Genomic DNA, 15483 nt, shown 5'->3' with positions numbered 1-15483 from the left:
AATCGTTCTCACATTACCCTCACAGTCCCTAGCTTGCAGCTGTTCATGAATAAACAAATACGAGTATGGAGATATTTTCAATATACGGACGCAAAAAGGCTGTAAAAACGGTGTGAGAACTGTTTTGTGAGGATTCAATCCAAATTCCTTTTTCCCTTCCTCTTTAATCCACTACCATATAAGAATTCGTTTAAATAAACACAACTTTTTCTTTTCTTTTAAGCAAAATCTACAATGCATCCACTACACCGTGCAGCAAACTCATGAATCAATGATTTTGATTCACATCTTGTAAAATGTTAAAAATATATTTAATTAAATAAAAAAATACACTTTAACGTGCAGTCAATTTTAATGAATACATAGTATTGAGCTCTTTCTTTTATTCAAAATCTCCCCTTAAAAATAATAAACAAGCTGTGTCTTTCTGAAAAAACAACAATAACCAAACAACCAAAACATTTTACCATCACTCTTCCCTGGAGACCGGATCTGCTCCTCACACGCACATCCTATCATCCATTGGGAACATCTCCCTTATTTGTTAATTATTATTCATGGGAGATGTTCCCAATGCATGGTGGATGTGCCTGTGAGGCACCCATTTGTGAGGAGCATATCCCACTTCTCAAATGGGCTGTCTATCATCAGGTTCGACGTACTCCATTCACATGGTATCAGTTCCTCCTGCGTCCCGCTCTAATCCTTTCTATCAAATTCGCCTTTGGGTCAACAAAGTGAGATCAAGCAATCGTTTAAGGGGGATGCTTTACAATGTGAATTGTTTTTCTTGTTGCTAGTTCCAAATTACAAAAAAAAAAAAAAATCAAAATGATATCTTGTTTAAAAATAGTTTGTTTCTTAAAACAAAATATAAGAGACATATTCTTTGTTGTGTACATGCATTCTTGTTTTCAAAACTGAAACCAAAAATATGTTTTCATATGATTTTTCAACATCATGTTCTACAAATCGTATAATTTCCATATTAGAAAATTTGTTTTTGTTTTAAAAACTAATATTTTGTTGGTTCTAAAAACATATATAATTTCCCAAAACAAAATTAACTTCTTTTTAACTTCAAAAACAAAAATGGACTTCAATAACATATTTTTATCTTTTGTTGATGTGGCGATTCCAAAAACAAATAAAAACAAAAAAACATCCATATTGTATGACACCCCCTAACTTTCATGAGGTGCTTTAGGTTGGTGACACATGGCGCATGTTGCAGTCTAAAGCTCCCACAACCTGGAAGGACCATGATGAACCACTAGGGATGCAAACGGATCGATCATATTCAAATCATTTGATCCGAAGATTCAATTTATAAATATTGATTCGAATTTGAATTCAATCAAAATGCTAGATGTTTGAATCTGATCTAACCCAATTTTATTTAAAAATAATAATAAATTATTAAAAAATATAACAATTTAAATAAAGAAAACACATGAAACATAAGTATTTTTAACTAATTTTATCATATATATATACATGTTTTTTTATAAAAATAAATAATATAAAAAATTATAAAAATGTAATATAAACAACATATTTATAAATAATACATATAAAATCGGATCCTTTTGGATTGGATGGGAGGATCTAAAGACCTGAAATAAGGATATATGAATCCTATACAAAGTCCGATAGAACACCCCTATAGACCACTGGTCCAATCCGGCCAAACATATTAAAACAAAGGGTTCGACTATAATATAGAAAAGACATAATATCCAAAAAAACAATTGATTAATATTTAATAAGCTGGAATCGTTAACGTGGTAGTGAATCAGGTGTTGTTGTTTCCATATCAGATCTTTCCCATAGATTTTCTCTAAAACAAATCCATTTTTTTTCAAAATCAACGGTATGCATTTATATAATTTCTTTTTGAAAAAATTGTAAATTAATATCCTATACTTTAAACTTAATCTAGTGAATTTCTAAAATATACGAATTTAGACATCATTAGAAGATATTCCCAATACACGGCAGGGATGTTGTGGGAGCTGATTTAAACTCCCAGAAACAGTACCCACCAGCCATCGCCCACTCGATCGATTTGTTATCATCGCACTTTTACCGTATCTTTGGCCCACAAAAAATAGGTACGACTCATAATTCATTCATGAAATCATGATCTACCACATTCTCACTCCTCTGTCTATAGTTTTCTCTCTCAGCTTATCTCATTTTGTTCGACCTTTAGCAGACAATTCTCCATAAGCCTCCTCCCACAGCTGCACCGCTGCAGGCTGCGGCTATCCTTACCATCTCTATACAACCCAGCCAAAATGAAATGAAACCCAGAAACCCATTTTAATAAGGCAACCACTGAGCACAATAAAAGAGTACTAAAACCAGAAAACTGCCATCTTGTTCATTGAACCTTAATAAAAACCTACAAACAAACAACCTCTAGCTATCTCCCGGTACTTCCCCTTCTTCTTCTTCTTCTTCTAAATTTCTAGTTCCTGTGTACAGCACCAGAGAAACAAACAAAAAGCATACACTGACCGACATGACAAGACACGATGCAATTACTACTATATACAGGACCGACGGGATTGCCCAGACATACACAAGCACGATTACAAAACAATTAACGGCTATTCCGTCATGGTTCTTTGATTGTTCAGTCGTCGTCCCATACTACGTACTTTGTCGTCTACATTAGCACATCGCGTCTCACGCATCATAAGGACCAGCAAGGATCCTGGTTCCGCTTTCTTTCCTTCTTTCGTACGCATCCGACATAGACCTTCGTCGAAACCGATTTGAGCCTCTGCTACCTGTTCATCACATCACACATCGATCAGCTCATCATCCTTGTTTCATTCTCACTCGCACTAAAATGCGCTGCTAGCCAACATAAGAGTTCACCGGTAAAACACATATTCACAGTCAGTCGAAACGTCAGACACAACTCGACAAAGGAGGACGTGGAATTCCACTACAATTGGCTAACCGGCACCTTAGCCGGTTAGCCCTATCCATGCACACCATGAATGACGTTGACTGTTGACAGGGATTTTTCTGTTAGGGGTGTTATGATGAAAATGCCCACGACATTATGTCTTAGATCTTTCTAGATTCTTGATGCTCCAACTTTCCTATCAGGGGTGTTATCGGTGTTTAGGCTGAGGGGAGGGGGGGGGGGGGGCACTGTGAGCTTACCGGAAAATGGAGACACCGGAGGAGTAGATCCAGCTGGTGAAACCGGCGGCGATCCGTTGTCGACTGTTAGGTTTCCAGGAGGTTTTATAATCATGATGCTGCGCGTAACCCTAATTGCCTCATCAGTTGAATCATCACCATAAGATCTCCCTCTTCCCACATCCGAGTCTGCCGCCAAAACCAAAGAGTTAAAGATCGAAGGAGATATACATGAAATCTTGGTTAACGTGCCCAAATCCATGAGATCTGAACAGTAGACACTATAACAAAAAAAAGACCTCTGTGTAATTTAAATGAAATTTAAATTTCTTTTGAGAAATTAACCCGAGTGGCCTCGATTTCTAGTGACTTTTACAGAGTTGACGGATTAAGTAAAAAAAAAAAAAAAATCTTTTTTATCGAGTTGCAGGGGCACAACACAGGCATACCCTTGCCGGAGTTAGACCGGAAGCTGAAGGCAGAAGGTTTCCGAAGCTTCCCAAGGCCGTTATCCGGCAGCGGACCGGCGAGGGTGTCATCCCAAAGCTTGTCCAAAAGCCCCATGGTGACACTCCAGCGAAACTCCGAGACTTTGGACAACACAGAAGCCACCGATATTTAAAGATGAGCTGGGCGTTAAACGTCGAGCAGATCTTGGGGGATGAGAGGAGTTTGGACCGTCGATGAGAATATGAGTAGTTGATGATGAGGCTAGAGATGTGAAAATTACGTTTTAGGAATTAAGATAAGATCGACGTGACAAGGCACTTTGAGGTAAGAATACCACGTGGCGTATTATAGTAGGAACATAAAACCTGTCGTCACGTGAAGCATCCCTTCCTCCTGAAAGGTGGAGTACGAAAGTGCCCTTCTTTCCTATCCAAATGAGATATAAATGCTCCTAAAATCTTTCGTAAATTACAAATCCAACCCCGGCAACGGCAAGATTCTCAAGATCTAGGCCCATAATGGTCATTTTAACATCCGAGTCCGAGATATTGGCGTACTGAATGAGCAGCCCAGCAGGAATCGTAATTCCAAAGCTTTTGGGCCATGTGTTGAAGTGGACACTTGTCAATGAAAGCAAAACAAGCTTTCCACGTGGCAAGAAAAAATGTGTAGAATCTGCAGATGGAAGAAGAACAAAGGGAGCTTTGGAGGGTGTGCCTCGTAAATGCAGAAGCAATATGGTATCGAAAGAGGCAAGCTGGAGCTGCCGAGCTGGGTTTGTTTGATGATGCCTAGGAAAGTGACTGATTTGGAGGAGTCTGCTGTCCGCACTGCACAAACGACAGAGCTCGCTATATACAGTGTTTTGTTAATTTTTGTATGCAATCAAACTTCGACATCTGGCCTTCATGTGTGCATTCATCATTGCAAATCTATGACTAGTGTCGGAATAGAATTGCATATAAGATGCCGTATACACTATACAACAAGCAAACCTTGCACCAAGAAAGGGGGAGTATCTCAAGTCCACAGAAGTTTTTATGATCCACCATTGGGATGAGATGGAGCCCGAGCCCAAGCCCAAGCCCAAGCTCGGATCCGGGGGAGGTAGGTTGCCACTTTTGTCTTTTTCACCGAAAAACAACTTGGGAAGAGGCCAAGAGGGTGGTAGCATTGGTTGTTTGTTTAAGTCATTTTCTTTTTCCGGGTTTTGAGGTCTTCTACTACCCAACATCCATGTCCTATACTTTGCAATAATAAAGGTAGAGTTTGGGAGTGCTTATTGAATAAGTGTTTATTCTAAAAGCAGTTATTCCAAACAAGGGTATTTTCAAAATGACGTGATGGCTAAATCAGGTCAAAAAGAAAGTAAGTACTTAAAAATAAACTCAAAATATGAGTTTTTCATATAAGTGTTTTTTTCAAGAATAAGCATTTATTTGGACTTATTGGTGTGGTCTCAACTCAAAATAAGTGATTATTCAAATAGACACTTATTTTTAAGCACACTCAAACTTAGCTTTAAGGTCTCCTTTATCTATTAGTATTAATTAGGGTAACATGTTTACCCGGGCAAAATTTGCCCAAATAACTATCGATGCCAGGGTTTGGTTGCACTTCCACTTATGTTCAGATAAAGATGGAGGTGGAAGAGCACTAATGTTATCGACAGCTTATTCATCCTCTAGGAGAGTATTGATTATTTAAATTACCGATATTTCCATGGGACTCATTATAGCAATATGAGAATATGAAAAAAGTTTGTCAATTATTCGATTGACCAATTTATCTTTTACAAAATATCAACAAATAAACAAAGCCCGAGGGTTATAAATCTAATGCTTCTTTTTGGTTTGATAGAAGTAGCAAGTTGAGGTAAATTCTTAACAGATTTCACAAAACTTCTTAAGAGCTCTGTCTCTCTCTTATTTTTCTATCAAGAAATTAAGGCAATGTCACAAGTCAATTTCAATTTTCAACTTCCAACCTTGACAATGTGCACCACCACAACGTAGGTGGAGGGGCTGGTCAGCCACTGGCACGAGAGATTGTGACTTGAGGGTGGTGGCTCGTCTCTTGATAACTGCAACTGAACAAGTGAAAGACCAACTTTGCCCTTTATATCAGGTGATCTGTCCACTTAGCTAAATGTAAATGCATATTTATTTTTTTTTTCTTCTAAATCTGTTTATTTGTTAACCAATTAATTTAATTACAAATGGTCCAGTTGTCGCCATGATTCGAAGGTGTAACTTTTGTCAACTCATTCCACGTCACCCTCGTATCAGATAAGGGATTCTCTGGTCCACTGGCTACTTGGCTAGAATAACATCTCTTGTGCATTGGGATCTGCTGTGAACACAGACGTGTATAATGACTAATGCGCTACATAACCAATCAAGAGCAAACACGCTAGTACATGAGACTTACATGGGCCAATACAACCCACGTCAGAACACTACTTTCATAGCTTGTTTACTTGTAAATAGTTACATAGCCCCTGTTTGGACTGCTTATTTTTAAGCACTCAGTGAAAAAATAACTTATTATAAGCCGGTACTACACCAATAAACAATTATATGTGTTTGGGAAATAAGCCCTAATGAATGATTATACAGAAAATAAGTCTTATTGTTTTTTCTAGCCCATCTTGTCCAAGTTCGGCTTCGATCATTGCAAATGCTCCTTCGAACAGCCTTTATATCCTTGCATTGAAAATATCTTCATACTTATATGCTTTATTTTATGGAGAGATATTTTCAATACAAGGTTGCAAGAAACTGTTCCAACGATATAAGCACAGGCTTGCACTGCCTGAAACCGAATTCATCTTGCCCTGTCATATAATTTTCAAAAATATCTATATTACCCCCATTTGAAAGAAGCCCACTTTCACCAAACACTTGTAAGCGCTTATTAGTAAAAGCACTTATTTATCTAATAAGCACTCTCAAATGGGGGTTACTGTACTGATGGTGGAGATGTACTTGAGACTTAAAAAGTGAAGGTGCAATTTGAGTTGGGTTGGGCTACGGTTAGATTGGCTCGGATGAGATCAACTGTACGTCTGTACCCCAATCCAATATCTCAAAACCTCAATCCTGACCGTAATTCAACCCAATCTTCACTCCAGGTTCTCGGCCCTAATAAGAGATCAAGTCGGATTCCTGTTTCAACTCTACTTAATAAATTTATTAAATACATGCATAAATGCAAACTAGGGTTTTACTACGATGTGACCACTTTAAATGAAAAACCTCAGCCTTTCTACTACGATGTGACCTCTAAAACCTCAGCCTCTCAATTCATGGGAGCTAATATCACATGTGGGTAGCTTAAAAATCACGGGGTGTAGTAGGATTGATTATGGGTGGAGCTGCGAGAGACATTGGGTTGGCTCGTATGAATTAAAAATTAAAGTTGATTTTAATTTAACTTTGTAATTATAATTAAAAAAATAAAAAACTTATTGTGTATATATAAATTTACTATATATATCAAAGTTTTTAAAATCGAATTAGACAACAAATTATTTACGAGTCCAGTTTTAGGGTTGAATGGTCTGACCGTTCAAATTAAATAGATAGTTCGTTCTGACAAAAAAAAAAGTTAAAAAATGCCAAAACCGTTGTTTGTATCAAAGGTTCAAATGATTTAACTGTCCGAGCCAGCAGTTAGTTGACTAAATCAACGGTTTTTGCCCAAACCGGTCAGTGACTGATTCCCAGTTTTCCGATCTAATCCGGTTTGAAAAACATTAATATATATATATATATATAATACAATATTATATTATACCATATATGTAAATACTATACATATACATAAGATATTATATCAAATATATAAGATATAATACTATATATATTATACATACATACAATTTTCGGGTTGTGGTTGGGCCGACCAAGACTGACCAACATTGTGATACAATCTGAGATGGGCTGGACTTGATAGAATTATGGCTGCCTGGGCACAAAAATTTACAAGCCGGACATGCTGGGCCGGGTCATAAATGACCATTCCTAGGTGTGGGGCTCATAGTTGTTCCCTTAGGCTGTGTTTGTTTGTGATAAATAACCATTCTCCACTCTCACGTAAACATACATCCTATATACATAAACCAATACATGTTGAATATAGTGTCCAAGAATAAATACAATTATAAGTGTAAAACATCAGCCAAAAACCTAACTTTATATCAAGTTGATCTCGAAAACTTATCTAAAATGAAAAAAAAAAGAAAAAAGAAAGAATCATCTCAATCAGATGACTATCTCACGGGGAAAAAAAATATTCTAGATAATGATTTAGAGGATTCGAATTCTTCTAATAATCATGGTTAGAGTTAGGTAGAGAAATATTTTAATCATGGTTTTCAAAACCAGACATGACTGTACAGTCAGACCGGAAAAAACAGAAATTGGTCAGGTCATCAACTGGGAACCAGACCCCTGACCGATTCGATTTTAAAAACCTTGAGTTCAATAGTCCCCTACATCTAATATCCGTTTTCCACATTAAAGAAGAATGCATATGAACATTTTCTAGGCAATTCTACAATAATACAGAAAATAGACGTCTTGAAAAGGATCAAGGATTAGGATTTGATGAGATAAAAAGCAGCCAAATCTGCATCCAAATGACAATTTCCTCGGTAGTTGCCATCAATGGAAAATTGCATTTTCTGGACGTCAAATTCCATGTCCATCCATTCATAACATACAAATCACCAAAATAAAGTAATTAAATCAAAGCGCTCTTGTCGATTTTCTACCTATCATATTCATACCCCATTGAGAAAAAATTATATTCAATTGTGCAGATAAGATTTTGAGTTGGGGAGCTGGAATAAATTAGTTTCCACTGACAAAGTGCCAGAATAAAATTTAATTATTCAGTATCAGCTAGAAATTGACCAACCCTACAAGTGCATTCTCCTTTTTTTTTTTTCTTTTGGTTGTTGCAATTATAAAGAATAATTAAACAATAATCCTGACTGACTATGATGTAAGATTCCCATCGGAGAGAATCAGCTAGAATCATACAGCCAACTATAAAATTTGAGCTTTGATTTCCACTACTGTGAATTTCGTCACAATTGACTTGTCTAACACTTAATTTGGCAAGTGGAGCAGTGGTTATAAAGTAGTGATCTCTAATAACCAAAACAATCTATTAGAATAATCAACTTGGTTATATGATACATAACTAATAATAACATTTATTATTTGGGAGTTGGTTTGTGTGTCACACTATCTATTGAAAAAAGAATAAACTCTTGTTCAAGACAGGGCAGCTGAAGAGTTTAGGTGATAATGGACAAGAAATTAATTCTTAATGCTTTCATGTCTTGGATTGGCTTACGAGCTTGCGAGCTTAGTTATGATTAATTTATTGTTTAGGCTGGAATTCACTTGGGTATGCAATGGGCCAGGCCGGTTGGATGGGCACCAAATAAAATTCTAGTAAATTTGGGGTGCACTTAGGCGAGTTCGGATTGGGTTGCTGTCAAAATTTGAATGGGCCCAGGTTGAAAGAGATATTTCCAATGTAAGACTCCAAAAGGTTATTGGAACGGGCTTTACCTTGACCGAAGCCGGACTCCCCCAATAAGTACCCAGTCTCCCCAACCTGGTGGGAATGGGATGGAAGCTGCCTTGGTAGAGACAGGGAATAGGGATAGCCCATCAACGGGGGCAAGGATAGGAAGTGAAGAGCAAAGACCCTCACCTCAATCCTTGGGGGGTGTTCTTTTTCTTTTTCTGGATTTTGAGAGGGGAGAAAATTGGTCAATAACCAATAAAACCCATGCTCTTTTTTCAAACTTATGTGGGGATCAGGGATTAGGTGGATAAATAACTTTTACACCTAGAGAGAAAATCACTAACACTTGAATGGAACAAAAATGGCCCTTTCAATACTGAAGTATTATGGATGAAATGACCATTGTCGTATTTACCTGGGAAATAAAAGAACATGGGTAAATACACTTATCCAGGTAAGTCTTTCCTAAAAAAAAAATTGCCCAAATAACTTACCCAAAAGCAAACAGGACTTAGAGTTTATGCTAAATCAATTGACATGGAATGACCCATTAAGTTGCAAATGGAATCCAATTGTCCAAAATCAAATTTGATCACATTAAAAGTAGTCTAAATTTGATAGACTTATAATTGGATTGATCATGAATCCGCCCCTAATCCGATTTGATTCAATTTAAATAAACATCCTCTTATAAGCTTAAAATTTATAATTTATCATTGTATCTGTTAGTATTGGTTTCAGCACATTATTTTCACTGAATTGTCATATATTCAAGTTTCATACAACTCAATGGGTCGGGTTTGGCCCGACTTTGCCTCAACCCTAACCTGGCTTTCCATTGCCCCAACCCAAACCCAAACCAACTCGACTTTAAAAATACAGGTTTCACAAACTTGACCCGACCGTAGAAGGTCTAACCCAATTCCAACCCGACCAGATACATAATATTTCAATTGCATGTTTTAAGCACGTTTTGAAGACAAAAAACATTAATTTAAATTAGGAAATTGTTTTATAGATTTTAAGATGTCACTTTTCTTTCCTATTTTAAAAAAAGAAAACCAAAATCAATATGTAAATAAATCTTAAAGTTTGAATACGTTGTATATATGCAGATTATCATGACCTGTCAGGACAAGTCAACCAAAATCCAAACCCAACTCAGGTTAAAGAATCAAAACCTTAACCCAACCCTAAACCAAATATACTTGACCCTAACCCAACACTATCAAGCCGGGTTTACCATTTAACTTGACTCATTGACATCCCTACATGCAAGTAATTTTTCACTCATTTTGTTCATGAAATACAATATCAAAGTTATATCTAAATCATTTAACACTACAACATGCAATTTTGATAAATTTAATTTATATATCTATTTGCAACCCGAATTTGATTTGAATCCATATGCCCGATACGCCAGTAAGGGCATATTGGTCCTGTTTTTTTTTATTTTTTTATTTTTTTCAGAACCAGTTCAGGAGGGCGATTTAAGGCTCCTCCACCCTCTGAACTGGTCAGAACCCCGATACACCCTCTGTAGGAGCATATCGGGGTGCTCCGGATTCGACAAGTATCAGACAATATAGGCCGATAGTAACGATTTTTTGAACCTTGCCAATAGATAAGATTCAATTCAAATATAAATATAAATAAATCAATTTTGGATCTAACTATAACCAATTAGATTCCATCCGTTTGCAGCCCTAAGGCACATGAAAAAACGCTAGGAAACAAAATTAAGGATGTCCTCACTTTATCTCTAGGACGACATATGCAGGAAATGTTAGCATTCCCATTTCCCCTTAATGAGTATTGCAGGGGTTATCATTTCTAATCTGCCAAAGAAGCCTGGCCACCAGGCCCGCTGCAGCCCAGCCTGCAAATATCAAGACTCGGCCTGGGAATGGGCCCATATCAAGCTCAAAAATTAGCGGGCCGGCCTGTGTCCAATGCCTTAATCTCTCATGGCCCAAAATAAAAGAAATTATTATTCTTTTTTATCTGAAGTCCAAAGAACAACCAGAACATAAACCTCCATGCTGGAAGAAGGTCCTCTATTGCAACAGCATTTTATGTAAGCAATCATAGGAGATTTGTTCTGTATTAAATAAATTTCACACCTGTTTCCCTCAAAGAGTCGATAACAGCCTTTATCTTGCCGTGATACTTCTGCTCTCTCTTCAAAATAACAGATACAGCTGGAATGTCCTTGAGCAACAAGCGCTCCCCTAGAATCTTCCCAATCTTTGATGCAGCAGCAACATCTCGAGTATTCTCCATGCTTAATCTTAATGCCTTCTCTTGTGAGCTTGCAGAGGTGGCTACTGTTGCTGTTGGCGAGTGGATGACTTGCGCGCTGACGTACTTGTTTGTGAAGTGCATCCTCAGCACATATGGCTTAATAAATTTTGTTATTCTAGGCGGTTTGACTGGTGGAGGGATAACCATCTCTGCTTTCAAAATCAAGCATACCCAAGAAAAAGCAACCAAGAACATTAAAAAAAGCAGAAAAATCTACAATAGGAATGCTAAGGTAAACTGTCTTGGAATAACAATGCATATCTAAATGACCTCATTAAGCTTGGAATGACACCAACGTGACTCAAAAAACTAGTTACCTAAGGATTGTATTTCTTTTCTTTTCTTTTTTTTTACAACTTACAAAGAGCATCATTTACAATAGTGAGCGATTTCCTTCGGGTCTCCTTTTCTCTCCCCTTTCTTTCTTTCTTTCTTTTTTCTGATAGATTTTTCTCTCCCCTTTCTTCATAGTTAATATAACCTCAAAATATTTATTGTCTTTCCTGGATCAAATGTCTGCTGACTTAAACATCATCAAAGAATTGCATGCCCACGGGCTGAAATCTATGGAGTTGTTCTCAGGTTATTCTGTGGCGGACTTGGTAAGAAATTAGAAAGAGATAGCTACCTCTGCCCTATGTAAGAGGACTCTTAGCCCCTCTTGGTCCCCTCCTCCCTCTAGATTCATAAACTAAATTTTGATGGTAATAGCCTAAGGAATCTAAGGCCTTCTGGGATTGGGGGAGTGTTCAAGAACGAGGATTTATTACTGCCATATTTTCAGGCCCAATTGGAGAAGGAGACTCTCTTAAGGCTGAGATTCTTGCAGCCGTGAAAAGAATCCAAAAAGCAAGAGATCTGAACATCAGATGTTTGGTCCTTAAAGGTGACTCAAAGGTGGTGATTAGATAGCCAAAGGAAGAAGACAGTGGTTTGTAGAGTTATATAAAAAATTCAAATGGTTGAGTAGAGATATTGTAATGCAATACAACTGGGTGAAGTAACTCATTTGCAAATGGGTTAGCCAAGCAAGGGGTGAATAGGAAATCTATATTTTGGGTTAATTTTTAAAGGTGACTCGAAGGTGGTGATTAGATGGCTAAAGGAAGAAGACAATGGTGTATTCTGTTGATGGGGGGTTAAGACAATTTACCTCCCCCCTTTGTAATTAAAGTTTCACAAAGCTTCACATCATTAATAAAGTTTTTTGTTATCAATTGTGAGCATCCAAAAAGGGCTTGGAGTCGCCCCCATCATTAATAAAGTTTTTTAATAGTAACTCCAACAACCCGAGGCCTGCTGAACCAATCCAGGTAAGACTAGAATGGGAGAGGGGAGGGGTGTCTGTCCAATAGGTGAGGCCTAAATGATATCCCAAACAAGCAAACTCAAAGCAAGCAATTAATAATCAATAAAGCCAGGCCAAAAAAAAAAAAAGCCACCAAAAGAAAAGAAAACCCCTAACTAAATTATTTTATATTTTTTTAACTAATTTTTATTATTTGTTTATGCAAAAAAATTTAGTTCAACTGCGGTAGAAATAGACTAGATTCAAAGGCACGCAGAGATCGGCTCGGCCGAAGCTTCACCGCCGTCTTCAACAATCATTCAAATCCCAGTTATTCTATGTAAGTGGGAGAAGAAAAAATAAAAAAAAAGCCACCAAAAGAAAAGAAAACCCCTAACTAAATTATTTTATATTTTTTTAACTAATTTTTATTATTTGTTTATGCAAAAATATTTAGTTCAACTGCGGTAGAAATAGACTAGATTCAAAGGCACGCAGAGATCGGCTCGGCCGAAGCTTCACCGCCGTCTTCAACAATCATTCAAATCCCAGTTATTCTATAGTAAGTGGGAGAAAAAAAAATGAGAAACATACAGTGAAGGAAGGGCATACTTGGTTTGGGTGTTGGCCTGGATTTACACAATGCAACAGGGGAACCGCAGTCTCGTTTCAGGATCTGACCTCTTTGATTCGGAGTCGGTCTGAAGGGATCTATTGTACGAAAATGGAGTTCTGAGCTTAAGATTTTCAGAGTTGATGAGCAGAATATACGTTGGAGCTAACACGACACACCAGCCGACGTGAATGACGAACGAAAGACTCACAGCGGTGTATGGGATGTGAAAATGAAAAAAGAACGGACAAGAGAGGGAGAAAGAGAGAGAAAGGAAAAGAAATAAAAATAAGTGAAGGGAGGGGTGTCTGTTCGCCGTTTCTCTTGCTCTGTTCGGGAGGTTGGGATGATGGACAGTGACTTCCTTCGAGTCCGGCTCTGGTTTCACCGAGAAGGGACGTTACGCTAAAGTTAGAATCAATGATGGAGTGAGGCGTCGCTGCTAAGGAGAAGTGAGTGGAGAGGGGGAAGAGAAGAAAACGCCGCCGGGATCGAGAGGCTTTTGCCGCCGAGTCGCCGCTGCTCCTCTGTTTTCACTCGAAGGGGGGAAGAGGATGAACAGTCGATTATCTCCTCTCTCTCTCTCTTCGAATGAATAAAGAACAGGCTTAAGTATTAGGTTAAATGGCAGTTTCGTAATTTTTGGGAAACTTAGGACATTTTGTAATTTTGGCCACTTAGGTCAATCCGGGTTCAGGGGGACCGACCGGGTCCTGGTTCAATGATGGGTGGTTTTAGGTCAAAAAAGTTGAGGGTTGAGATGGGTTAGAGTGGGTTTGTGTGTGTGGGTTGGCAAGATTGACCGAAACAGAATCTTTTTAGATAGAAATGTAAATGAGAGTATGTTTGGTTGAAATTTGGCAAGGTGGAGTTTTTGGGAATTTAGGGTTGATTGATGGGATCAGATTGGCCCAACTGGGCCCGAATTTGGCAGATTTGGAAAGGGTTCGATTCGGTTAATCAGAGGCCTCGAAACAAAATATTTGTGTGATCGAGGGGAAAACAAAGTCCTTTTTGGATGAAACAAAATATTTGTGTGATCGAGGGGAAAACAAAGTCCTTTTTGGATGAAATTTCACAGGGTATGATTTATGGAAACTCTGAGGTGATTGGTAAGGTTAGATTGGGCCAAATAGGCCCGGATAGGGCAGATTTGGAATTTGGTCAATTTAGGACTTTGAAATGGAATCTTGGTGCAATTGAAGGGTAAACGGAGGTATTTTGGGTTGAGATTTCACAAGTGGGTATTTGGTGTGTCTGGGATCTGATGATGAGGTCTAATATGTCTTTGGAGGGCCAAGGTCATAGGAATTTGGGTAAATGGGATGATAAAATAGAATCTTTGTTTTATGGATGGGCAAATTGGGGAATCTAGGGCTGAAACTTTATGGGAGGTGCTTTGATGTGTCTGGAATTTAAAGGTGTGGTTTGATCAGTTTGGATGTGTCAAGATCAAGGGAATTTGAGTTCCGAGTGTTTAGGCTAATGAGAGATGTTGAAGTGTAATATTTATTTGATGAAAGGGTAAATGGAGGAATTTTGAGTCAAAAATTCATGGGTAGGTATTTTGGGAGGTCCTGGGTTTGGTGGTTGTGTCTGATCTAATGGTTGAGGTGTAAGTGGGGGCTAATTGGGGCCATCGGATAGGTATTGGGTAGGTTCAACAATGGATCTAAGGGCTCTCGACGTGAAATTCAGGTTTTTTTGGTGTTTCAGATGGATCAAAACAATCTAATTGAACGTTCGGGGTGAATTGGGGGTTCAAGCGGTAGACTGAGCAAAAATTGGGTGCTAACATTGATCAAAAAAATCTTCAAAGAATTGTAATAGTAAAATCTTATTAAGATGAAACATGACACAAGAAGGTGTATAAATGGCTATAAGGATAGCATATGGAGAAAAGTATTGGACAATCAACTAATTTGCCAAAAATTAAGTGTAACATATACATGAGTGTTAAGATGGATGAGTGAGAAAATTAGAATTGAACAAGTTTGCAGGAATCTAGGAGTAACTCCAATAGATGGTAAAATGAGGGAAAGTAAATTAAGATGGTTTATTCAACTGCATAGAAGACCATATACAACACCAGTAAGAAGTGACCTATTACAAGTTG

At 37.8% G+C, this 15483-nt stretch overlaps 2 protein-coding genes across 3 annotated transcripts; both read right to left on the bottom strand.

Annotated features, from left to right (window-relative positions):
• Nucleotides 1-2358: 2358 nt before the first annotated feature.
• LOC104598926 (dormancy-associated protein homolog 3-like) lies at nt 2359-3771 on the bottom strand. The gene is made up of 3 exons (XM_010261223.2): nt 3612-3771; nt 3184-3351; nt 2359-2798 (listed from the first exon to the last, which is right to left on the bottom strand). Exons 1-3 carry the CDS (start codon nt 3724-3726, stop codon nt 2695-2697), a joined length of 387 nt encoding a protein of 128 aa, XP_010259525.1. The 5' UTR covers nt 3727-3771; the 3' UTR covers nt 2359-2694.
• Nucleotides 3772-11130: 7359 nt separating this feature from the next.
• Nucleotides 11131-13965, bottom strand: LOC104598927 (uncharacterized). 2 transcript variants are annotated; one of them, XM_010261225.3, is made up of 2 exons: nt 13349-13965; nt 11131-11615 (listed from the first exon to the last, which is right to left on the bottom strand). In XM_010261225.3, the coding sequence occupies exon 2, from the start codon at nt 11611-11613 to the stop codon at nt 11269-11271; it is 345 nt and encodes a 114-aa protein (XP_010259527.1). In that variant the 5' UTR covers nt 11614-11615; nt 13349-13965; the 3' UTR covers nt 11131-11268. The 2 variants fall into 2 exon arrangements, with proteins under 2 accessions (XP_010259527.1, XP_088755686.1); XM_088899560.1 differs by having other exon boundaries at nt 13367-13964.
• Between the last annotated feature and the right edge of the window lie 1518 nt (nt 13966-15483).

This window comes from Nelumbo nucifera, chromosome 3, assembly GCF_055504915.1.
Source record: "Nelumbo nucifera cultivar China Antique chromosome 3, China Antique-T2T, whole genome shotgun sequence".
NCBI lineage: Eukaryota > Viridiplantae > Streptophyta > Magnoliopsida > Proteales > Nelumbonaceae > Nelumbo > Nelumbo nucifera.
The sequence above is the reverse complement of the archived record's forward strand: the minus strand, read 5'-3'. Positions and strand labels throughout refer to the sequence as shown.

What these genes read in the sequence shown, in the direction of transcription:
- LOC104598927 (XM_010261225.3), bottom strand. Translation starts at nt 11,613, where the DNA reads ATGGTTATCCCTCCACCAGTCAAACCGCCTAGAATAACAAAATTTATT.
- LOC104598926 (XM_010261223.2), bottom strand. Translation starts at nt 3,726, where the DNA reads ATGGGGCTTTTGGACAAGCTTTGGGATGACACCCTCGCCGGTCCGCTG. An exon ending in CCGGTCTAACTCCGGCAAGG is followed by an intron (nt 3,352 to 3,611) that starts GTATGCCTGTGT and finishes TTTTGGCGGCAG; the next exon opens with ACTCGGATGTGGGAAGAGGG. An exon ending in TCCGGTGTCTCCATTTTCCG is followed by an intron (nt 2,799 to 3,183) that starts GTAAGCTCACAG and finishes TGTGATGAACAG; the next exon opens with GTAGCAGAGGCTCAAATCGG.